This window comes from Lithobates pipiens, unplaced genomic scaffold (assembly GCF_037356315.1).
Source record: "Lithobates pipiens isolate NorthernLeopardFrog02 unplaced genomic scaffold, aLitPip1_a1.2 Scaffold_27, whole genome shotgun sequence".
Classification (NCBI taxonomy): Eukaryota; Metazoa; Chordata; class Amphibia; order Anura; family Ranidae; genus Lithobates; species Lithobates pipiens.
The window spans coordinates 125,073,038-125,098,257 of record NW_027507788.1 but is presented as its reverse complement, the minus strand read 5'-3'; the positions used below and the strand labels follow the sequence as shown (position 1 = coordinate 125,098,257).

The 25,220-nt window shown below is 42.1% G+C and overlaps 2 protein-coding genes across 2 annotated transcripts in view; one reads left to right on the top strand and one right to left on the bottom strand.

The window, feature by feature from the left end:
- The window catches only part of KDELR1 (KDEL endoplasmic reticulum protein retention receptor 1), a 62,619-nt gene extending 58,434 nt beyond the window's left edge, over positions 1-4,185 (top strand). Inside the window, exon 5 of the mRNA XM_077457431.1 lies at positions 3,261-4,185. Within this exon, the coding sequence (XP_077313557.1) occupies positions 3,261-3,295 (35 nt within the window). The 3' untranslated portion in view covers positions 3,296-4,185. The remainder of the gene's footprint in view (positions 1-3,260) is intronic.
- A 17,791-nt stretch (positions 4,186-21,976) lies between these two features.
- LOC143932982 (E3 SUMO-protein ligase ZBED1-like) lies at positions 21,977-23,830 on the bottom strand. The gene has a single exon (XM_077455905.1). The coding sequence runs from the start codon at positions 23,828-23,830 to the stop codon at positions 21,977-21,979; it is 1,854 nt and encodes a 617-aa protein (XP_077312031.1).
- Positions 23,831-25,220: the final 1,390 nt, after the last annotated feature.

Here is a 25,220-nt window from a genome sequence, read left to right as displayed (position 1 = left end):
GCTTCCCCCCATTAGGTCACCTATGTGTCCTTGGGACTTGAACTTGGTGCTGTCTTTGTTACAGAAACAACCATTTGAACCTATCAAGGAAATTGTATCAGACTTGCTGTCACGCAAGCTAGCCTTCCTGATGGCTATCACCTCGGTTAGAAGGGTGTCAGAGTTGGCGGCCCATTCTTGATCCTTCACCACGACAGTCATGTTACGATCTGTTCCATCCTTTTTGCCAAATGTGGTGTCGGCCTTTCATTTAAATCAGGACATTATTTTGCCTTCATTTTTCTCTCAGCCTCGCTCAGCAGAAGAGAGACGACTGCATTCATTGGTTGTTGTCTGGGTAGTCAAGGTTTATTTGTGTAGATCTGCGCAGATCCGAGGATCAGAATCCTTTTTTGTTATACCAAGAAGGTGCAGGCAGCTTCCAAGGCTTCCATTGCCAATTGGGTCTGTAAATTGATCATTCAGGCCTATGGTCTGAAATATAAGGTATAGGAACCTCCTGGGTTTTTCGCCATCAGGTATCTGTGGCTCAGATTTGTAAGGCTGCTACATGGTCTTCAGTGCATAAGTTCACAAAATGTTATCAAGTGGATGTTCGAGCAGCCGGGGATTTGGCTTTCGGCCGCAGTGTACTGTGGGCTGCCGTATAATTTCTGATGGCTATCGTTTGGCAGGGTGTCTCCCTGGAGATGAAGTATAACCCAGCAGGTAATGAATATTAGCCTGACTCTGTGTCCCATGATGTACTCAAAGAAAAGGATTTTATATGTAAGTATGACAAAAAATCATTTTTTTTGGTTTTGGTATTTGACCAAGTGCATCCTGCATTTTCGGTTTCGGCACCAAAATTTCCATTCGGTGCACCTCTAGTGCTGACTAAGCATTTCCTGGATTGGTAATGGTCATGTTTCTTCTGATAAGTGGCTGATTTCTCTGGTTTCCTCATGGGTGAATATGAGTGGATTCACGCACTGGGTTCTACTCCATTGTGGGATTGTTGGAGGATTCTGCATTTTCGCTCGACTCTTTTCTTTGTGCTTCCATAGAATTTTTTTCTTTTGGATTACTTTGGGGACTTTTTTATTCTTTCACCTTTTTCTATTTGGGGCGGATCCAGGAGTTTCTTTGGCGGTCCCCACCTGGATTTAAATTGCAGGCTCTCACAAGCAGCAACCTCTGAACCCTCCTGTCTTGGATTTTATTGTAACTGTACTGTCTCCCTTAACCTCCCTGGCGGTATGATTATTTCGGATTTTAGGTGCTAAAAGCGGTACAATTATTTTGCATGAAAATTTGGCATTTTTTATTGTAGTCCTGTAATTCTTAGGAATAACTCTCTTAAATCTGTTCAAACCAGAGTCTAGCAGACATTCCGGGTATGATAAAATTTGAAAAATGAAATCATAAATTATAATATAATAAATAACTATAAATAATTATACCAAATAATAATATAACAATAATAAAAATTATTCAATAATGTAAGCAAATCAAAAACACTGAAATTTGCTCAGTTGCAGAATTGTCACTGTCATTCCTTTTCAATATTTGATGACAGATCTCCGCACAAATCGCTATTGCTCAATTCTGCGAGAGATTCCAATTTATTATCGCTGTTTTCTAGCTGGTCTAAAACCATTTTTGATGTAAAGGGACAGTTTTGGTTGCTATGGACAATCTCCAGTTTCCAGGCATAAAGAACAGTTGTTATAATATAAAACTACATGCAGGACACTGGGCAGACCACTAGGGACAAAGGGGATGTGAAATAATTACATACAGTAATGTAATCTGTAAGATTACATTATACTGTATGTATACGATGTGTTTTACTTTTTGAATTTGGCGCCGATCTCCATCCCCGTGCATCGCAACGCTTGCAGGGAACGGAGATCGGCTCCGTGATAGATCCGGCGGAGGACGAGCCGCTCGTACAGCGGGGGGGACATCGCTGGATCCAGGGGAGAAGGTAAGTAATCTCCTCCTGCATTCAGCGATGCGGTCCAGAGTCTGGCTCGGGGTTACCGCTTTTGGTACAAAACTTCCACCCCGAGCCAGACTCGGGAACACCGCCAGGGGGGTTAAAGGCTAAAGCCCCATTCACACTATCAGATTATCTGCTGAGTTTTTCCTTCAGATTTACCAAAACCATATAATATGAGGTCAAACCTTAGGAGTTTCAATGTGTATGCAATCAGGCAGGCCCTTCTACTACATGGTTTTGGTAAATCTGAAGGAAAAACTCAGCAGATAATCTGATAGTGTGTATGGGGCTTAAGTTCACCTTTTGCACCATGTAACACCCGTATTTAGAGTGTAACATTTAACATGGTGCAAATGCCCACCAACCCTACCCTTCTATCCATTGATCACAGGTAAAATCGTAAATACTAATTTTTTTCCTGCAAAACCGCAAATAGCATTTAATTGTAAAACCTCTGATAAAAATCGCAGATCGCCGCCATTACTAATAAAAAAAAAATAATAATAAAAATGCTATAAATCTATTACCTATTTTGTAGACACTATAACTTTTGCACAAACCAATCAATATACGCTTATTGCGTTTTTTTTTTTACCAAAAATATGTAGAAGAATACATATCGGCCTAAAATGAGGAAAAAAATTTTTTTTTAGATATTTTCTGGGGATATTTATTATAGCAAAAAGTAAACAGTATTGCTTTTTTTCAAAATGATCGCTCTTTTTTTTGTTTATAGCGGAAAAAATAAAAACCGCAGAGATGATCAAATACCATCAAAAGAAAGCTCTATTTGTGGGAAAAAAAGGGTGTCAATTTTGTTTGGGTGCAACGTTGCACGCCCATGCAATTGTTAGTAAAAGCAATGCAGTGCCGTATCGCAAAAAGTACTCTGATCAGGAAGGGGTAAAGTTTTCCGGGGCTGAAGTGATTATGTTTTTTCTGTGCTGGATACACAGTTTAATAAAAGAACATGGAAAATACTGCATTTGGCCACTAGATGGCAAAAAGTATCCTAGAAAATTCTTATGATACCTAGCACAGTCTAGTGGCCAAATGCAGTATTTTGCATTTAAAATCAATGAAAAACATTTGATCAGCACAGGAAACAGCCTGCTAACTTCTTTCCACACTTTTTCCACATTCACACATAATTAAATGTACTGGGCAAATTGCTATGTAAATTTTTTATAAGTACGCCCCTTGATGAGTTCCTTTTGAAGAAGGTGAATGTGGCTGATTTTTTTAATTCTCTCCTTATATTCTTTCTCAAATCCAGTTCTGAAGGGAAAGAAGCTCAGCTTACCAGCATAAGCCGATAATGCTCGCACGGTCCTCTTCTACAGTGTGAACTCGTCTAGTCTCCGCTAAGAGGAGAGGGATGATGCAAGGAAAAAAGGATTTGTAACACTTCAAGTGCAAACTCCAGGGCGTTATGACACAAAAAAGCTGAACAGGAGCCGCTTTCCACTTTCTACACCGCCGAAACACTAAGAGGAAGAGACTTCAAGAAGACAAGTGTCCCTATCAAGCTGACCTCTGATCATTTCTTACCGAGAGTGGTCTCCATTACGCCCATTCTTTAAAGTTTAGGCCTTAAAAAAAATCTAACAAAACACTTCCAGTATAGATTTCTTCTGTATTCCTTTTCTAATACACTTTGTTCTTCTTATTATTTCCATCCCTTATCTTTTGCTGGCAATGTTAGGGTGTGAAAAACCACTCAATAATGTAACCTAGTTTTTACCTTTCTTTATTTTTTATTTTTATTTTATATATAGCAATTAAAGAATTCACAGCCAGTGTAAGAGGCCTGGGTTTCCTTTGATAACAAGGCACATTTCCCTTTTTTGCAAATTGCAAGTGTTTTTAAAAAATAGGCGATAAATGGAATTTTGAACTGTACATTGTTCCTATAACAAAATCTGTATATTTTTCACAGAAACATTGAAAATCGAAATTTTGGAAAAAAAAATTTAAAATCTTTCTATGCAATCTCAAGATTTGTATACATTAAATGATGATGAATGTTAGAGATCTGTTTATTTATTGTCCATAAACTTTTATGAAGAAGTTGCTGGTGGAGGGGGATCAAAAGCCTACATTGAAGTTCAAGTCTAGGTACAACTTGAGCGTCGAACTTAAAGCGGTATTAAACCCAAACACAAAAATGTAATAAATTGGAACTTACAAATTTTACAATATGATGGCTACATTTGTTTTCTTCTTATGCTTTTTTCCTTTATTTTCACCTGGTGATCCTGCCAGTAAGTCTGGTATTTTTCAACCTTTAACAGACTAAGCTGTCCAGACAAAGTAGCAGCAATCTCCTTTTGGATCTACCACCAAAAATGTAGTGTATCGGTCTGCCTGATTAACGCAGTATTAAACCCAGAAGCAAAAAAAAAAAAAAAAAAGATATATATATATATATATATATATATATATATAATATTTTTTTGTTTTTAAATTGCAGTATTACATTTTAAATGAAATTATAAAAAAAAACAATTCTTAAGTCTCGTACACACAATCAGATTTTCCAACGACTGAATGTCCGTTTTGTGTTACATGCTAAAGTGAAAATGTTACTCACCATGCGAAAATTCTCATCTGACAGAATACTACTTCAGAAGTGACGTAATATGTTGACTAGTTTTGTATGTATTCTTTCATTTCTGAGCATGCGTAGTCTTGCGCTTATGATTTTTTTCCGTACAAAAGCTGTACTAATTAAAATGTAAAATCGGACGTTGAGGTCGTGTACAATAAAAATTTTATAGACTGCACATCCAGTTTTTGTCTGACAAAAAACTGGAATCGGCTGTTGAAAGCAGCATACTAACAACCTTTAAATCGGCAGATTGTTTGTCGGACTAAATTTTACTTCCAATTTTCGTATAGTGTGTACGGGCCTTTAGATGTGATGGCTGCATTTTTTTTTTTCACCCAGTGATCTGGCTAGTACGCCCACATTTTTTCAACAGAACAAGCTAATCTTGAGATATAACGGTTACAGGGTTGAGACAAACCATTTACTACTGACAGGGGTGTTTTCAATGATCAGCTCTTATACATTTATGTAGAACCTTTATCCCAAAAGGAATAAAAATGTTGCTGTAACTGCTTACACAGTGTAAGCTGAAGTTCAGCTTCAACTTGTTGGTCAGCTCCATCTAATCTGCACTACCCTCTCCCTAGACAGGCAAACCTGCTGTGCAAAGGTGTCTGTTTTACTACTTCATTCAGGATGTAGACACTCTAAGCCAGGGGTGTCCAAACTACGGCCCTCCAGTTGTTCAGGAACTACAATCCCCATCATGCCTAGTCATGTCTTTGAATGTCAGAGTTTTACAATGCCTCATGGGATGTGTAGTTCTGCAACAGCTGGAGGGCCGTAGTTTGGACACCCCTGCTCTAAGCCCTTGTACACACGGTCGGACATTTCCGACGGAAAATGTCTGATCGGACCGTGTTGTTGGATAATCCGACTGTGTGTGGGCTCCATCTGAGTTTTAGAGCTGGGCTATAAAACTTTCCGACAACATGATCTGATCGGACTTTTTTCCGATTGTGTGTAGAGAATTCCGATCGGACAAAGTACCACGCATGCTTAGATCAAATTCCTAGACTAATGCTATTGGCTACTAGCCTGAACGTAGCCCCGTCGTAACAAAATAACGTCATCACGTTCTGAACGATCGGACATTCCGATAACTTTGTCTGACCGTGTGTATGCAATTGGATTTTGTTGTCGGAATGTCCGACCGTGTGTACAAGGGCTAAGACAGGAAGTGTATTACTAGTGGGATCACCAGACGAAATCAAGGGGAAAAAAAAGACTAAAAAACAAATGCAGCCATCACATTTTAGGATTGATAAGCTACAACAGCTTTGTTTATGAGTTTAATACAGCTTTAAGACACAAATTAAAGCAGTGTTGTAATCATTAAAACATCATTAAAGGTATTTTTTTAAATGCAAGCGCTATATTTTTTAAAAGGAGTGTATATAAAACGTTTTTTGGAAGAATGGCACATTTATTCATCCAGGTTGCACAATTTGCCCCGTATTTTCAATAATAATATGCTTTCCTATGATTCTCTGCTCCATATACAGCCGTGGCCAAATGTTTTGAGAATGACAAATAGTGCTTTAGTGCTTTTTGTCTGATATTACTATGGTATACTGAAGTATAATTACAAGCATTTCAGGAGTGTCAAAGGCTTTTATTGACAATTATATTAAGTTTATGCAGAGTGTCATTACTTGCAGTGTTGAGTTGACCCTTCTTTTTCAAGGCCTCTGCATGCTGTCAATCAACTTCTGGGTCACATCCTGACTGATGGCAGCCCATTCTTGCATAATCAATGCTTGGAGTTTGTCAGAATATGTGGGATTATTCTTTTTTACCTGCCCCTTGAGAATTGACCACAAGTTCTCCAATGGGATTAAGGTCTGGAGAGTTTCCTGGCCATGGACCAAAAAATGTTGATAATATTGTTCCCCAAGCCACTTAGTTATCACTTTTGCCTCATGGTAAGGTGCTTCATCATGCTGGAAAAGCATTGTTTGTCACCAAACTGTTCTTGGATGGTTGGGAGAAGTTGCTCTTGGAGGGTGATTTTGTATTATTCTTTATTCATGGCTGTATTCTTATGAAAAATTGTGAGTGAGCCCACCCCCTTGGCTGAGAAACAACCCCACACAAGAATGGTCTCAGGATACTTTACTGTTGGCATGACACATGACTGATGGAAGCACTCAATTTTTCTTCTCTGGACAAGCTTTTCCGGGTTTGCCCCAAACAATCTGAAAGTGGATTCATCAGAGAATATTGGTTTACCCCAGTCCTCAGCAGTCCAATCCCTGTACCTTTTGCAGAATATCAGTCTGTCCCTGATGTTTTTTCTAGAGAAAAGTGGCTTCTTTGCTACCCTTCTTGACACCAGGACACCAGGCCATCCTCCAAAAGTCTTCTCCTCACTGTGCTTGCAGATGCACTCACAGCTAACTGCTGCCATTCCTGAGCAAGCTCTGCACTGGTGTATCTGAAGCCATAAACCAGAAAGGATTTATTTTTTTTGTTCTAGGAGCAGGAGGCAGGGATCTGAAGTCTTCACACAGCTCTATGCTTGATTGGAGGTAAGGGACACGCCTCCCTCCACACAGTACAGAGAACAAGCACAGCTTTGGTTATCAGTCACAGGCTGTGTGCTGGAGCTCCATCTCCTCACCTTTTTAACTCTTGGTGACGGGAGAAGCCGACAGAGTCATGCTGATTGCAGAGGAACCAGGTAGCAGTAAGAAATCACACTCTGGAGCTTTGGGTAGAGACAAGTAAACACTAAAGTAGGATGTGCTTTGTTCATATTTCATGTCTGAGGTTTACAAACATTTTAATAAAAACATATAATGCATTTTGGCCACTAACTAGAGCTGGTGATCATATGAAGTCATAGTATTAGAGAAAATATGGAAACGTGTGCAGCCTGGACAAATGGTTACCCATTCATCCAAAAAAATCAGCTTCCCTGTATAGCTCAGCTGGAATGTGAGAGGAAGAAGTAGTATAGGGAGCCAATCAGTTTGTGTGCTGACAAGAAGCCTCTTGATTGGAGGAGAAAGCAGCATTTACAGAAAGATGAGCATATCACTGTGCAATAACAGACTAGGGCCCAGAGAAATGGATTGATTGAAGCTGGTCAACAGACTGGAGACATCTAGAGAGAAATAAAAACACTGCATAGAAAATCTGTAAATTAAAGGTGAATATTTAAAGTGTTATAAACCCAGGACCCTGCATTCACTATATCCGGTCTCGCACAGTACACAGAACATGGAAATAGTTTTAGTAAATATAAACTGCTTAATACCTTTTCAGCAGTATATAGCAGTTTAGTGGAGTTTTCATTCCCATCTGACTATCTTACAAGGCTGCAGGACCTCTGACCATCTGTCTGATTGGCCCTGTGCTGATCACATGCACCCACCCAAAAAATAAAAACTCTAGCAATACACACCAAATTGAGCATGTGCAGCCTGTCCCCCTAGCCTCTGTTCGATCAGTAGATGGTTTGGGGACAGTAGAAGGGCAGGAACAGAGAAGACAATGTTAAAATATTGATTACTTGTGGCTCCTCGTTTAATTACCAGTTCATTTAATGACCTGGTTGTTGTAAAAGAACCTGGTCGTTAAGTGAGGGGAGACTGTAATGTGAAAGATGATGTTACACTTGTGGAATGGCGCCAAACTTTGGTACTCAATAATCTCCATAGGTGACACTTTTTTACAGGTTACCAGTTTAGAATTATAGAGGAGGTCCTGGGCTGCTTTTGCTTTAATGCACATGGCAATACCTCACATGTGTGATTTGAACGCTGTTTACATACGTGGGTGTAACTTAAATATGGGTTCGCTTCTGTGCGCGGGGATGGGGGGGGGGGGTGGGCTTTAAATTCTTTATTTTTTTATTGTTTATTTTACCTTTTTTATTTTATTTTTTTATACTTTTCTTTGCTTTTTTTTTAATCACTTTTATTCCTATTATAAGGAATGTAAACACCCCTTGTAATATAAATAGTGTGGGACAGGCCTTCTTTATAGAGACATCTAGGGTCAATAAGACCCCAGATCTCTTGTTCAGGCTGGAAAAGACTGAGATCAAAAAAAAAAAATGATTGCTCTCGCTTCAACGATCGTGGCAATACCTCACGTGTGGTTTTAACACCATTTTCAGCACAGTGGTGTAGTGGCTAGCACTTTCACCTAGCAGCAATAGGGTCGCTGGTTCAAATCCTGACCACGACACCATCTGCCTGGAGTTTGCAAGTTCTCCCTGTGCCTGCGTGGGTTTCCTCCCACACTCCAAAGACATGCTGGTAGGTTAATTAGACCTTGTCTAAAAAAAAAATTGGCCTGTGTATGTGTATGTCAATGTTGTATGTGTTTGTAAGCATGTCAGGACCTTACGGGGTAAAAGGACAACGCAAAGCCACAGATGCTGGCAAGAAAAAACGCCCTGAGGCGATTCAGTTCGCATAGGTAGCGCTATACAAGTCACTCATTCACTCATATGCAGGCGCAACTTACATATGTGTTTGCTTCTGCGAATGGCAGGGCGCTTTTACTTTTTTTTTTGCTTATTTATTTTACTTTTTATTTTTACACTGTCCTTTAAAAAAAAATAAAAAAATTGGGTCACTTTTATTCCTATTACAAGGAATGTTACAAAAAACAAAAAAGCATGACAGGACCTCTTAACCACTTAAGCCTGGACCATTTTGCAGACCAAAGACCAGAGCACTTTTTGCGATTCGGCACTGCGTCGCTTTAACTGACAATTACGCGGTCTTGTGACATGGCTCCCAAACAAAATTTACGTCCTTTTTTTCCCACAAGTAGAGCTTGCTTTTGGTGGTATTTGATCACCTCTGCAGTTCTGATTTTTTGCGCTATAAACAAAAATAGAGCGACAATTTTGAAAACACATTTTTTTTTACTTTTTGCTATAATAAATATCCCCCAAAAAAATATAAAAAAATATTTTTTTCCTCAGTTTAGGTCGATATGTATTCTTCTACATATTTTGGTTAAAAAAAAAATCGCAATAAGCGTTTAATTGGTTTGCTCAAAAGTTATAGCGTCTACAAAATAGGGGGTCGTTTTATGGCATTTTTGTTAATATATATTTTTTTTACTAGTAATGGCGGCGATCTGCAATTTTTATTGTGACTGCGACATTATGGACAATTTTGACACATTTTTGGGACTATTGTCATTTTTACAGCAATCAGTGCTATAAAATTGCACTGATTACTGTAAAAATGACACTGACAGTGAAGGGGTTAACCACTAGTGGGCTGGGGGGGTTAAGTGTATCCTAGGGACTGATTCGAACTGTTAGGGGGCTTGGCTACGAATGACACATCACTGATCATAGCTCCCGATCACAGGGAGCTATGATCAGTGACAGTGTCACTAGGCAGAACAGGGAGATGCTTGTTTACATCTCCCCGCTCTTCAGCTCAGCTCCGGGAGACAATCGTGAGTATCCCTACGTCGATCGAGTCTGCGGGACCCGCAATCCTACTTGACAGGGTCGGTCGCGTGCTGGCGGTGGCGTGCGCGTGACCACGCGGCGGCAAATTCAAAGGGACGTACCTGTACACCCATTTGCCCAGCTGTGCCATTCTGACGATTCATGTGGCGGTCAGCAAGTGGTTAAATGTGAGATCTGGAGTCAAAAAGACCTCAGATTTCATATTTACACAAAAAAACAAAACCTTTAAGAGCATTGGGCCTAAGTGATGATTGATGTTACTTCCGCCCTTGGCTAGAGGGCTTCCAGACTGTTTTCCTGTTCTACCCTGCCTTTTTATTTATTGTCCATTGCGTCTTGGATGTTAGGCTGGTAGGCGCTCCTGTTATCTAGCCTCCTTGGTTCCTAGGATGCAGATGGCCCCTTAGTTGGTAGGGCACAGGTAGCCTGCGCCACCTATCATAATTGGTTGTTATGGTGTAGATAATAATTTGCAATTTAGCAACCAAGGAGGGATCACCGGCTTCGTAGTGACCAGGTAAAAGACAGAGGGCAGTACACTATACTGATATGCTTCCTCCCTTGCATAACTAGTGACAGCATTTTCCTCAGGGACGTGTCTGGTTTCCAACAGAAGGGCTGTCAATCATAGTAAAATATTTGTCCGTTGATGTGTGGTCAGAAAGTGGGGGTAGGAGGGGGGTAGGGCTTGGCATTGGCTTCGGTATTAAATGAATGATCAGAAAGAGGTGGGCAGAGGGGGGGTCGGTGTTGACTGCAGTATGTCAGCAATAAGACAAGTTGGAAACGCTTAAGTTCGATTGAGTGCAACATAGGCAGCTTGAAACCCTCCGACAGCCTTTTTAGGTGGCGCTTTAGCGGTGACGTCATCATGCCCCACTCGCCGGTCGGAGTGGTGGAGTGTTTGTTGCATGTGTTTTAAACATTTTATGCTATGTGGGTACCAGAGCGTGAGTAATGACTGGTTTTAATATAATCGGAGTCCATGTGCAGGAGTTTCATCCATGCTGCCTGTGTGTCACTCCTTTGAGATTTAAAGTGGATGTAAACCCAAAAAAAAAAAAAAAAGTTATGTCATAATGTAGCGTGAAGGGGTTAGCAGGGTTAGCCATTGGCTCCCGCTGCTGTCAATCTGTCCAATCAAGAGACGGAGATAACAGACAGAGAGGTAGAGCACGTCTCCGCCGCAGGAACGGACGGGGTCAGGTGAATAAAACGGGGCTGCTCAGTGACAGAAATGTTTTCCCCTATTGCATAGGATGCATTAAGGTGAAAAAGCATGAGGGTTTACAATCCCTTAACACCTAAACAGAAAAAAAGAAGGTTACAGTGGACTAAATAAAATCAATCATGGACTGTGGATAACTGGATGAAAGTGATATTCAGTTATTAATCATCATTCTGCATTGGGCAGGGTGATGATGCTGGAGCTTTTGTTTGGTGCCGTTATGAAGATGGCCTCCTGAAGAAAACACGCAAATTTCCACAATCGCTGTGATGGTGGGTTTGCATATCAGGTAAAAGTACGGGGGAGATGACCGTCATTAAATCTTCAATGAATGCACAAATTTAAATTGAGATTTTGGACACTTTTCTTATTCCATCAATTGAAAGGATGTTTGGTGATGAAGACATTGTTTTTCAGGATGATAATGCATCTTACCATAGGGCAAAAGTGAAAACTTTCCGTAAAGAAAGACATATAATGTCAATGGCATGGCCAATAGTCCGGACCTCAATCCAATTGGAAATCTATGGTGGAAATGAAAGAAAATGGTCCATGACAAGGCTCCAACCTGCCAAGCTGATCTGGCAACTGCAATAAGAGAAAGTTGCCGGATTATTGAAGAACACTGTTGATAATTAAATCCATGCCTCAGAGAATTCAAGCTTATAAAAGCCAGAGGTGGTGCAACAAAGTACTAGTGGTGTACTGAAGTGTTTTTTTTCATGATTCCATAATATTTTGCTCAGAAGTGAGTCGTTCCTAATTTTTTCCTCTGCTTGATCTGCAAAAACAGTTGCAATTGACTACAGTTTTCTTTTATTGTTTTAAGTGTTTCTTAAAGCCAGAAGGTTGGAATGTTAAATGAAAAAAAGAGTTTTAAGGCATGTCTAGTTGTTTTTTTTTCTACACAATTAAACAATTGAATGAACATTTTCCAAAAGTGGTAAATCTATACTTTTTGCCAGGGGTTGTATGTACAAACTCAGGGCCAGAGCTACCATAAGGCAGTTTAAACAGCTGCCTTAGGGTGCCAGGAGGGTGCTGCATACGTATTTAGATATAGGGGCCTGGAGTGTTTTATACTTTAGTGAAGCCAACTTTTGGCTTTTGTGTGTAAGTGATACATCGGCTGTGAACCTGCTTATCACTTCCACCACCATCATCATGTGACACCTCCTTCACAACCCAAAACATGTTTACTGGGCTCTGCTGTCCCACTTGCAGGCCCAGGGCTGTCATGGTGGGTGTCACTGGGAAGGGTGGCGGGAGCTCAGCAGACGCCCTGTACACAGACCAGGAAGTGATGTGTATGATGTCACTTCCTAGACCGGAGCTGTCATTCCCCAGGATCAGTGCTGGGGAAAGCACTGTGTTCCATCAGCTGCAGCGGGTTAGAGAAGAGACAATCAGGGTCTAATAAATCCTGGGTGTCTCCATAAAGAGAATCTGTCATCTAAATGCAATCACATAGGGGACCAATAGCTGCCTATGTGAGAGCAATAAAAATTATGTAAAAATAAATAAATAAAAAAAAATGAAACCAAAAATGTTATATGTTAATGGTATTTAAAAGGCACATAAGGAGACAATAAAAATAAAAAAATTAAAAAACATTTTTCTCAAGTCATCTTCCAGGACGGCACACCTGAGAGATGAGAGGCTCCTCCCTACAGGAAACACAATCAATCGACAGCTGTTTTAAGTCCCCACCCTTCCCCTTGATCCTTTTTGATTGTGTTTCTCCCTACACAGCGAAACTGTTTGTTTTTTTCCAAATGACCCGAAGCCTGGGGCTGGTGGTCTCCCCCTGGGAGCCGGACCACAAGCTTGGGAAGCCTCTGGGTCTGGTAGGATATTATTGTCCTTCCTGGGGTGTTCCCCTATCTTTTCCTCAGGGGGGGCAGCAGAAATTGGAAGAGCCCCCCTGAGAGCTGAAGGACCCTGGGTACAGTGGTGTACCGAGAACTTCAGGGGCCATTATCCTGTCTCCCCTCCTTACCTGTACAGGTGGCTGTTCAGACGGGGGTGCTGGCCATCGGTCCTTTCCAGGGGGATCGTGTCCCCGACTCCTGGGTCCCCGGTAGATCGCGTGGGCTGCCGGAGAGGGTGTGGCAACAAGCACCCGCGTCATTTTCAAACTTCGGGAAAATGGCGGCGGCGTTCTTACCCAGGAAGGAAGGCTGAAAGTCAGTAGGAGCAGGCGCCCACATCCTCCTTTCGCTAGAGCGAGGAGGCACCAGTTTACTACGGTGGATGTCTGCCTTAACCACCTCAGATGGGAATGAGGAACGGATGGCATTGCCCCCCCCCATGTGTATATACTGACTGGTACAGTGCAGGACACAGCCTAACCTTGCACCCCCCTATGGGGACAGCAGTTGGGGGGCACTTTGGCGGCTATCCTCCTTGCGTGTGGACCATAAGAATGGAAAAGCAAGCCCGCTGGCTGTGGCAAAAAGGGGAAGACGACAATGGTGAGTACTTTCCTTTGCCTTGGGAATTTAGCTGCAAAATCCACAATTCCAGCCAGAGGGTTTCTGGGCATGAGATAATCTCCCCTGGGGTCTGGATTAAAATAGCCCTTAAGCTTCTGCTAAAAACACCAGCCGCAGCTCCCTCTTACATCAGAGACGCTGTATGGTGGACAGGTGGTGCAGAGGAACGAGTGTGCCTAAACCACCTCAGATGGAAAAGAGGTGGTAGGCCATTGCTCCCCCTTCCCCGTGTATATACTGACTGGTGCAGTGCAGAACCTGGGGTCGGGATACAAATAGCCCAGACGCCACTGCTAAAACCACCAGCCACAGCTCTCTCTTACAGCAGAGACTGTGGTTATCGCAGCAGTAGGTTGCCAGCCTCTCCCTACATGCCCAGTTGTGGTACATTAGTAGGGATGAATATAGCGTACAGAGGGGACCTGGTAGATACAAAGTTACTTACAGGCCAGGTATACCACTGAACAAGCTATTAATTGGGCAGTGGTTGATGGATTCAGAAGCTTCCCTGGTCAGCAGGTGCACTAGGTTACCGGCCCTATTAGCCCAGCTGCTAGGAATCTGAAGTTGCTTCATGATGCTAAAAAGCTGACCTAACATTCAAGGATGGGCAGGGGCCAAGCTTCTGTGTGGCACAGTAGGGGTTCCCTTGTGACAGATCCTCCTCTTGGGGGTTGCTTGCTATAGGTAACTTTCATAAGCTCCAACCTCCCACTCCACCTTTACACTGTGGTTATATTATAGTGTAGGAGGTAAGAAGAAACTTTTTTGTTGGTTTGGGCTACAATCCACTCAGTGGCAGATCTAAAGGCGATTCACCATAGATCGCTTCCTACATCCTTTTAATTGAGGATTTTCTGTGCAAACCTATGCAAGAGCTACATAATTGCTTGTTTGAAGCCTGCAAGTAGCTATTTACGCCCAGGCTAAATTGGTAACCACCTCTTCTAGAGGCTGTCTTAAATTGGTCTCTAGGGCTGGGCTCATTGAGACTTTAGTTGCTAATCAGCACCACCTGGGTATGTGCTGGCTAGCATTTGCTCAGTCTATAGAGGTAAGGTAGGACAACAACTACTATAGTAGGGTGTCCAACCATTTTAGGATTTGTTCCTTCACTGGTGGTGAAGGTTTAGTATCTACAGCCCAGGCTATGCCTATGAAATAAATTCCCTGTTGGTTATTTCATAAAGGGATAGACCATGACTCCTCATTGGCTGCACACCAGTAGACCTCAGTAGTGAAGGTTTGTCCTTGCTGGGATGTTTTTGTGGCACAGCAGAAATACACATTGAGATTTGTGACATCTCTGCTCATAAGGGCTATATTGTTGTACATCAGAAATGCACTGCACTGAAGCTTGTTTGGTGTCCTTTATATCCTAAAGGTACTGCTTTGTTTGGCTACAGATCAGAAAAATACAACAGTGAAGGTGGTCTGTACTTTCTGGTTTTGTGCTGCACAGCAGAAATGCACATCATTGAGTCTGGTGACATCTCTGCTCATAATGGTTATATTGCTGCACATCAGACATACACAAGATTGAGGTCTGTCTGTGGGGCTTTGTGTCCTGTATTACTGCCTTGTTGGTTACGTATCAGAAAGGCAGCGGTGAAGTCTGATGGTCCTGATTTGAGTGGCGTTGTGCTGATTCAGACAGTGCTATTAACGGCAATGGCTGCTGAGTTTAAACATGCGATTTGACATGTTGAGTCGCATGACAAATCATTTCAATATGGATGTGCTATCTCTATTCAGAGTGTTTTATTGTTGCACATCAGACATATACAGGATTAAGGTCTGTGGGGTTTTGTGTCCTGTATTACTGCCTTATCAGAAGGGCAGCAGTGAAAATTGATGGTTCGAATTTGTTGGGCTACATAGCAGAAATACAAATTGAACCCCTGCCAGGTGTAGTACATATACTGCCTTTGGTAATCTGTGTAGCATCACAAAGTGGTGTCGTGCCAATTTTATCCATGCGATTTGACATGTTGAGTCGCAAGGCCAAATTCGCTTCAATATGGATGTGCTATCTCTATTCAGAATTGTTATATTGTTGCACATCAGACATATAAAAGATTGAAGGTTGTCTGTCCTTTATGTCTTGCATATACTGTCTTATTGGCTGCATATCAGAAAGGACACAGCAGTGAAGGTTGCTTGTCTTTTTCTGATTTTGTTTTTGCTGCTCAGCTGAGAGACACATTGAGGATGGTGGCATCTCTGCTCAGTATTGGTATATTGCTACACATCAGACATACACAAAGATTGAATGTTTGTGTCCTGTATGTCCTATATTTACTGTCTTATTGTTTGTATATCAGGCACAGCAGTGAGCAGTGTTTCTCACTGATCTACCTTTCTGCATCTTAGGGATACACAGCAGGGGGTTGTTGGCTGCACTCCTCCAGGGAGTCACAGCATTGGGGACCCCTTACTTGTTCGATCTGAAAATTGCTATTTTCCCTGCGACCTGTGTAATCTTGAGGTCTGTGGATCCAGGAATCAGAGACTGCTGGAGTCACACAGACACAAATGGTACCTATTGGAAGCCATAGTGTATGTCTTCTCATGCGTCTTGCAGTCCCAAGTCGCAGGTTGGGTCGCACGGGTGTGGGAGCCCTAAGCTTATCTGTCCCTTCTGGTTGAGGTTTTGCTACACAGCAGGAATACTCATCATGGCGTTATTGTCTTATTTTGCAGCAGACCAGAAAGATTGCAGCTGTAAAGGCTGTCTGTCTTTTTCCTCAGTGTCTGCTTTTATGTTGTTGCACAGCAGAAATACTCAAGATTGAAGCTTGTTGGTGCTTTCTGTTTCAGAAAAACACAATGCTGCAGGTTGCTTTTGTCCTTTCTCAGTGTTGGTTCTATCTGAAGTACACTACAGAAGTGCATGACAGAAAGGATTGTCTTGTGTTCCATATTTTACCCTGTGGCATAGCAGAAATGCACAACACGGGAGTTGGTGTTCATATTGATCTTATAACTGTATTTGGTGGTTTGTCAGAAATACACAACATAGAAGTTTGGGTCTTTCTGTCTTTATATTTATAGCCTTGTTTTGCTGTACATCAGTAAAGGGGGTTCCTGTCCTTTCTGTATTTATATATCAGTTATGACCTAGCTAGCTGCACTTCAGAAATTCGCAGCATTTAGGGTTTGCGTGTGTCTTAATGTTTTTACATCTTAGCAGCACATCAGAAAACCAGATTGTGAGGACTGTTTGTCTACATTGAGGTTCAGATTTGGGTCTCTTCCCATATTTGGTATATCGGTTTAGCTAGTCACACTCAGCCTTCTTTTCCATGGAGGGGCAAGGAGTTCGGGCTGCAGATGCCACATGTCAGAAAACCTCGACCCCTTACATTCAGGGATGCCAGAACCATTTCCAAGGGTTGAAGCCCTGTAGGGTTATGGGACACTGGAGGAAGGGGATAATGAATCACCCTGTTTAGTAAGAACTTGGAGAGTTCTGTTCAGAGGAGTATTAGGGCCTGAGGCTGAAGTATAAAGATGTATACCCGATCGAATAGTTTTCGGCTCAGTGCATGGCCTTCATTTCGCCCTTTTAGCAAAACTAGACGTAGCAATATGGGTAGTCTACTCCTGCTAGGGTCTTTAATCTCCTGAAGTAGGCTCTCAGGCGTAAGTAAAGACATAGATTGGGCATGCCTTAAACCCAGGGATCGAGCTTCTGTTAATCTATTACCCTTAAGTAGGTCCCCCTTTAGTCTTTTTTTTTTTTTTTTTGCCCCAGGGTTAAGGGAGGGGGGAGGGAGAGGGATATGTAATTTGAGGGAAGAAATCTTTTATAAGCAATTTGATGTATTATTTGTATCAATATGAAATTGTAAAATAAAGAACACAAAAGGAAAATGGGAAGGAAAAAAGAAAAGGATAGAAAGAGGGCCACAATGATGTTATGGAGAATAAGCGGAATTCTGAGCGACAAGCTGATTAGAATCCGCTAGAATAAAGCAACTGACTGAGATGGCACAAAAAAAAAAAAGTTTGCCTGTCAGGGCCACCCCCCCCTTTTTTGCAATTTTATTTCCCTGAACAGGGTAGTGTTAAGACAGGCCCTCTTATTGATTAATGTAGTGTCCTTGTCTTACACAGGTCTCTGATTTATCTTTTTAGTGGTTCTAAGTAGCACCTACAGGCACAATAGACCATGGTTGTTAGATGTGTGAGATAGGCAACATTGCTAACCTACAAGTTTAACATGTTTTCTGATTCCATCTTTAAGAGCCCATTTCACCTAGATACTGCATCCGAAGCGGAAAAGGCAGGGACATCTGTGGAGCAGACCTGCAGATCGGCCGCATGATCCAGCTAAGATACCTTCATCAAGCATATGAGCATATGGAGTGGAGGTAAAGCTCACTGTACAACCAAGGTTCGCCAAGAGGGTCTTGCAGTGGCCCCACCCTAAGGTAGGCCTGAGGTACTTGTTTAACCTCTCAGGTGTGCCGTCCTGGAAGATGACTTGAGAAAGGTACCAGTTACTTACCGGTAGCTGTCTTTCTGGGAAATCTTCCAGGATGGCAGGCTTACTTCCCGCCCATTGGAGGAGGGAAAATTGTAGAACACTAGAAGATGAGTGCCTATGAGGAATGATTTCCCTTGTGAACCGGGTTCAGGAGTTACTTCTCTACAAACTGAGGATCAAGGGGAAGGGTGGGGACTTAAAACAGCTGTCAATTGATTGTGTTTCCTGTAGGGAGGAGCCTCTCATCTCTCAGGTGTGCCATCCTGGAAGATTTCCCAGAAAGACAGCTACCGGTAAGTAACTGGTACCTTTTTTTAGCCCCCCACACACACACATACCCACACCTACAAAAATGCACCTTCACCTGAATAGACAAAAATCCTTGCACCATCCCCACCTAAACTCTGCTGTAACATTTGATCAGAGACGTTCCCTTGTAAAAATAAGGGCAATTTATGTCCGTGTAAGAAATGGGGATTTCCACTTCCTACAAGTGTCAATGTTTACCTGGCCTGCCTCATGAAAACTCAGTTAAAACCATTGTGTGTACAGGGCCCACATGTGCACTGTTTACTTCTTAATGCCCAGAGCTTTATTACCTAGGAGTAGCACGGCTTCTGTAGCTCTGTGATTGGCTCTCAGCTCTGCTCCTTCATCTCGCTGTCTGTAAATGCTGTATAGCGGATTGCAAGAAGCAGCTATCAAGTCAAATTTGTAGTAATGTATTAATGAGTACATGGCTATCATTTATATATGCCTGGAGTACAGCTATAATGGGGCTTCCAGCAGTACTTTTCCGTACTGCTTCTGGCAGTACTAAACAGTCTTTAGAAAATCTGCAGGCTTTCAAACAATTTACCGCTGTGTGAAGATTGCTGAAGCCTACTAAAAGCTTGTTTAAAGTGACAGGCAGCAACCTCACTAAAATCTGTATTAAAAACACTTGTTGCCTGGAGCTGACAGATAACATAAAGCAAACCTGTCACAAACCTGAACAATTTAAACTGAGCATATGATAAAAATACACAATTAGATGTCGCAGTCATTTAACCATTTCAATCCTGACTGTTCACAATCAGGGATCAGCCTCGAAAGGCCAGTTGCTATAGCAGTTGCAGGACTACCACCGTCCAGCAGGATAGGTACACAGGCAGTCACCCTGGCAGATGACGCAGGCTTACCTGAGGTGCGGAGTCTAAGTGCTAACCCATGTTCAACAGAGCTCCTGATGGTGGAGATGGATTTTGCTGCGTGTGAGTACCAGGTCGTGGTCCTCAGGATCGCCCGACCAGGAGGTGAGCAAGCCGGGGTCCAGCAGCGGATAAGCAGGTAAGGATCAAACAGAAGCGGGGTCAGTAAACAAGCCAAAAGTTTGGTAACGAGTAGTTGCACGTTGGGATCAGGCAGAAGTAGAGTTGCCGCCTCATCCCTTTAATACTGAACAGCTTTGAATTGCACAGGTTCTGAGGCTAATTAAATGCAGATAAGGCACCAAGTAAGTTTAATTACCATCTTAATCAGCCACAGAACCTGTGTAATTAATATGTGTTTGGGTTTAAAGGAATAAGGTGGCAACCATAGGCAGAAGCATAGTCGAGGAACAAGCCAAGGGTCGATAACGAACGGTAGCAAATATGGACGGCAGCAGGGAAGACAGGAGCGAGATACTGGCTAGAGATAGCACAATATTCTGGCAAAGAGGAGGTGCAGAGACATGGCTTATATCAGGAAGTTCATGGGAGTAGCAAAGAGTTCAAGGTTCAGCAGAAATCAAGGCACAAGGCAGGGATGTCTAAAGTATCCAACAGGGTGCTGTCCAGCATCTCAGATAGCTTAGTGAGAAGATTCATGACACTAAAAAAGAACACACTGCCACAAGGGCTTGGAGAGTGCTGCTCACCCCAAACGGACATGAAAAATAGAACAAACTCCCCCACAAGAGGGGTTTTTAGGCAGCAAAACAATAAATGTATGACAGAATAGTATAAAAAATGTTTTAATATTTATTACCATAAAAAAAAAAACAATATAGCACATAGGTAAAAACATGAGCTCCACTGAACAATTGAAAAACTAAAAAAAAAAATTAATAACATAAAGGCTGTATGAGAAATACAATGATAACAATGGATGTGCAGAAACAGACACGACTATTACTAACACTGTACAAGTACAACAACAGTGAAGGTATAGGACTAACGCGTTTCAACCCACTCAAGGGGTCTTCTTCAGAGAAATGGTCTGTTATAAAACAAAAATGTAATGAATATATACATCAAGTATTAATTGTTTATACTAGGAGTACCTAATATTTTAATATAATTTACCCGATGGTGCACATCCAAAGAGATAAAAAGAGTAATTTCAGTGGAGTTCCCCCTTAGAACGACTGCCTCAATTTTCCTCCACACATCTAGAGTGTCCCCAGGTCCACAATGTCGCCAAGTGCCAAGAGAGAAAGTGAAGGTCCGACGTCGTGGCTTACGAGAGGTCACACTACTACTTCACCCCCCATGAACATAGGGAGTGGGTGCGGACATTGGCGGCCGGGCAGTGTGGCAGGTCGCACCTGTAGCAGAATTCCATATATGTATAAAGTTAAAGATATGCACTTAAAGTATAGTCAGTGGATATCTACAGGGCATGGATCTATTATCATACCACTAATCTATATGTGTGAATGATACCCACACCCAGATGTTTTGAATATATATGTATATATAAAAAGAAGGGAAGAGAAGAAAGAAGCTCACGGTCCCAAGTATTTGAGGTTGATGTCACAAAAAAAAAAGGGGTGAAGGGGAAGGGGGCCACCACACCAAGTGAGTATCATATAACTGATGTGGTGATGATCAGGGACACTGACTGGTGACAGTATGAAAATAAAGAAATCATTTTTTTCTTTTCTTTACGTTTTTTTAACACACTTTGACCAAAGCAGTACAATGTTACCATAGTAACATTGTACTATTCTGGGGAAGTGATCGGGATTTTTTTTTTTATTTTTTTTATAAATTATGATTGCTTATAGCAGTGAATTACATTGCAACAAGCAAGCATTTTACTGAATGAAACTGATTCATTCAGTTTGTGTTGTAATTAGCTGTGATTGGTCAAAGCTAAACACATGGTACAGATTGGCTGTGATTGGCCCTGTCTGTACAATGTGATCACATTGACCAATCAAAGCTAGCAACACAATCATACACAATGGATGGCATGGATGGAAGCCATCTATTGTTTACAACTACCATGTGACCTGCTGTAATTGGTCACAACGGTCACATGGTACCGGCAGCGAGCCAGTACACTGATCAGTCATTGGCTGTGTCTGGTGACATATCACGTTGCTGTGCTGCGCTTTCTGAGAGGACGTCATATGACATCCAGTATGGATCTTAAGTACTTTAATACTGGGTACTTTTACCCCCTTCCTTCCAGACCAAATTTCAGCTTTCAGCACTGTCACATTTTGAATGACAATTGTGTGGTCATGCAATGCTGTACCCAAATGAAATTTTTATTATTTTTTTTTAGGGCTGTTACTGATTAAAATTTTTGTGTTCGATTAATCTATTTTTTTTTTAATCGATTAATCGATTAATTTCGATTAATTATAAACGCACATACAGTTTTTTAAATTTTTTTTTTATTAAACTTAAAGAACAATGTAGAAAGTTAGTTTAACTTATAAAACGTATCTAGTATATCTAGGCATCACTTTAGCCAGTCACGAAGACATACCAGGGTGTTTACATTTTCTGGAAGCAGACAGGATCGCATTTTATTTACGATATACCCTGAAGAACTGAACAGTCTTTCACACGGAACAGATGTTGCCGGTACACAAAGAATTGTCTGCACAAAACTGCTTAGGACAGGAAAACGATGGTTATTAAGTTTCCACCACATGAGCGGATCCTCCGTTTCTGGAATGGGAGCTTCTACTTGGTACCGCGTCAGCTCGGCCTGTACACTGTGTACTGCATCTGATTCGTCAGCTGAGGATTGTGATTCAGAGTCGCTCAGCAACAGAGTAAGTTTTTGTTTCTTCGGCACAGGTACTTTTGTCTCATCATTGCTTTTTCCTTCTAAGTCTGTTGGACGTCCTGCTGGCTGTGTTCTATCGTGGAAGGCCCTGCATGCATTCGACAATGCTGTCCACACTGCTTCGCGTTTCTCTCTTCTTAAACAGGTGAGTTTCTTGTAACGTGGATCTAAAGCCACAGCCATTTGCAATATTGTCAAAGCATCAATGCCTTCAATTCTGTTTGTGAAGTCGTTCAATGTTGCAGTTTTGAATCGTCCAATATAACCTGGATCGTCATCATTAACTATTAACAGTCTACGCAAAAAGGCCTGTAATGGAAGAACGGCAGAACATGTCGCATATTGTTCCCCCCCAACATATTCCGTAGCATCTGCAAGTGAACCTAAGACTGATGTATATTTGGCCATTTTGTCCCAATCTGACTCTGTCAGTTTTGGTCCACTGTAGTTTTTTGGATGATCAATGTGATACTGCATTATGGCATCTTTGACTTCCAGCAATCTGGCTAACATCATGTAGGTACTGTTCCAACGAGTTGCCACATCCTGTTGCAATTTGTGGAACATGACATCTTTCGGCGAAGAGACACTGGAATGGCTGCTCTTCAGTTCAGATGTGTTGGCCGAGCTGTGCTTGAAATGTCCAACTAAGTGTCGACATTTTGCCACAAGAGGTGATGAGTCAGCTGCCTTCAAACCTGCTAATATGCTAAGTTGAAGACAATGTGCGATACATGGTATGTGACTGTAATCCGTTTGTCCGATAGCAGCAACCATGTTTCGTGCATTGTCCGTTATGATACAGCATATTTTATCGGTGATGTTCCATGTTGCAGCAAACTCTTTATAGAAACTGGCAACGTTTTCAGCAGTGTGTCGTTCATCCACAAGTAAGCAACCTAAAGCTACTGATCTCAGTTTCCAGTCGGAATCAATCCAGTGTCCTGTTATACCACAGTATGATTCATTGTTGTTTGAGGTCCAAAAGTCAGTAGCGAGAGCAATACTGTGAATACTTTCTATAGCTTTCTTATGCTGTGTTAGTTTCTCGTTGTACATCTGACCAATTACAGCGTCGATGGTACGGCGAGTGGGTAACTTATAAGTCTGGTTTTGAAGAGCTATACGTAGTACTGTTTGTAGTCCATCATCTTCCACAATTGCTGTTGGACGTCCTGAACTGGCAATCCACTGAGCAATAGCAATTTTCAAGTCCGCAGAAACTTTGTCACTTATAGGCTTGTTTGACTGAGACGACAAGAAATTAGATATTGATTGTACTGAAGAACTCTTCTGCCGGTCACTGTTGACAACGTGTTGATACTTAAGTGGATGTTTGTGCTGTAGGTGGTACGTCAGCGATGTATTTGAACCACGAAAAGCAAACTGTTTATTGCAGTGAATGCAGTAAACTTTGTTGCCATCGTCTACTTTGCCATCAGCAGTTAGTCTAAAAATGAAATGCTTGCTCAACTTTCCGCTTATATGCTTAACTGCAACGTTGCTTTCATTGCTCGCCATTGTTGTTTACTGTCTAAACATCTATGTAAATTAAAATTTTATATAGAACGCCAAGGATCTCTTTCCGTCACACTGTTAACAGTGGAGGTTTTCAAGTTCTCACAGAACGTTTCCCTTTTTGCCCCCTTCCCTTGATGGAGCCTGATGCATCCTCCTGCTCCACAGATAGGTATCGCAATCCAGTGGGTGCAGTTTGCACGCATTCAGCAGGGTAAGTCTCACTGTCCAGGCTATAAAAGCAGAAAGAAATATGCAATCAGTGCAAAAATTAATAAACCCCCCCCCCCCCCGTATGCAAGCTGAACACTAAGGAATTTCAATTTCCACAAAAAATATACACTGTCCAGGCTGTCCGGTGATGTCACGGACATTAAGGGTGCAACAGATCAAAAAACTCACAGTTTGGATCATTCCTCAGATCAGAGTCACGGATTGGATAATTTTTTCGGAACACCACCATATATAGTCCCCACTGTAATATCCACATCTCCCCCCATACTGCAATACCCACATCTCCCGCCATACTGTAATACCCACATCTCCCGCCATACTGTAATATCCACATCTCCCGCCATACTGTAATATCCACATCTCCCGCCATACTGTAATATCCACATCTCCCGCCATACTGTACTGTCCACATCTCCCCCCATACTGTAATATCCACATCTCCCGCCATACTGTAATATCCACATCTCCCGCCATACTGTACTGTCCACATCTCCCGCCATACTGTACTGTCCACATCTCCCCCATACTGTACTGCCCACATCTCTGCCATACTGTACTGCCCACATCTCTGCCATACTGTACTGCCCACATCTCTGCCATACTGTACTGCCCACATCTCCGCCATACTGTACTGCCCACATCTCTGCCATACTGTACTGCCCACATCTCTGCCATATTGTAATGTCCACATCTCTGCCATACTGTACTGCCCACATCTCCGCCATACTGTACTGCCCAAATCTCTGCCATACTGTACTGCCCACATTTCTGCCATATTGCAATGTCCACATCTACCCCATAATTTACTGCCCACATCTCCCCAATACCTTAATATTAACGATTGTCTGCTCTGTCCGGAATAGACAGCAGGCAGACCCATCCATCTTCAGAGTAGACGGAACAAACAGGCGGGCGATGATGACGTCAGCGCGCCACTACTAAGCCGCCGTCGGGTGGACCAAGATGGCCGCGGCTCCGGAGCTAGGCCGAAGCCGCGGCCTTTCCTATGGGCGTGACCGCGGAGCTCACTCCGCGGATCGTCCTCGATCAAAATAATTTTGATCGATCAAAGAAATTAACGATTAATCGAACAATTAATCGTTAATTTCCGCAGCCCTATTTTTTTTCCCACAAATAGAGTTTTCTTTTGGTGGTATTT

Coding starts and splice junctions, on each gene's coding strand:
- LOC143932982 (XM_077455905.1), bottom strand. CDS start 23,830: ATGGCGAGCAATGAAAGCAACGTTGCAGTTAAGCATATAAGCGGAAAG.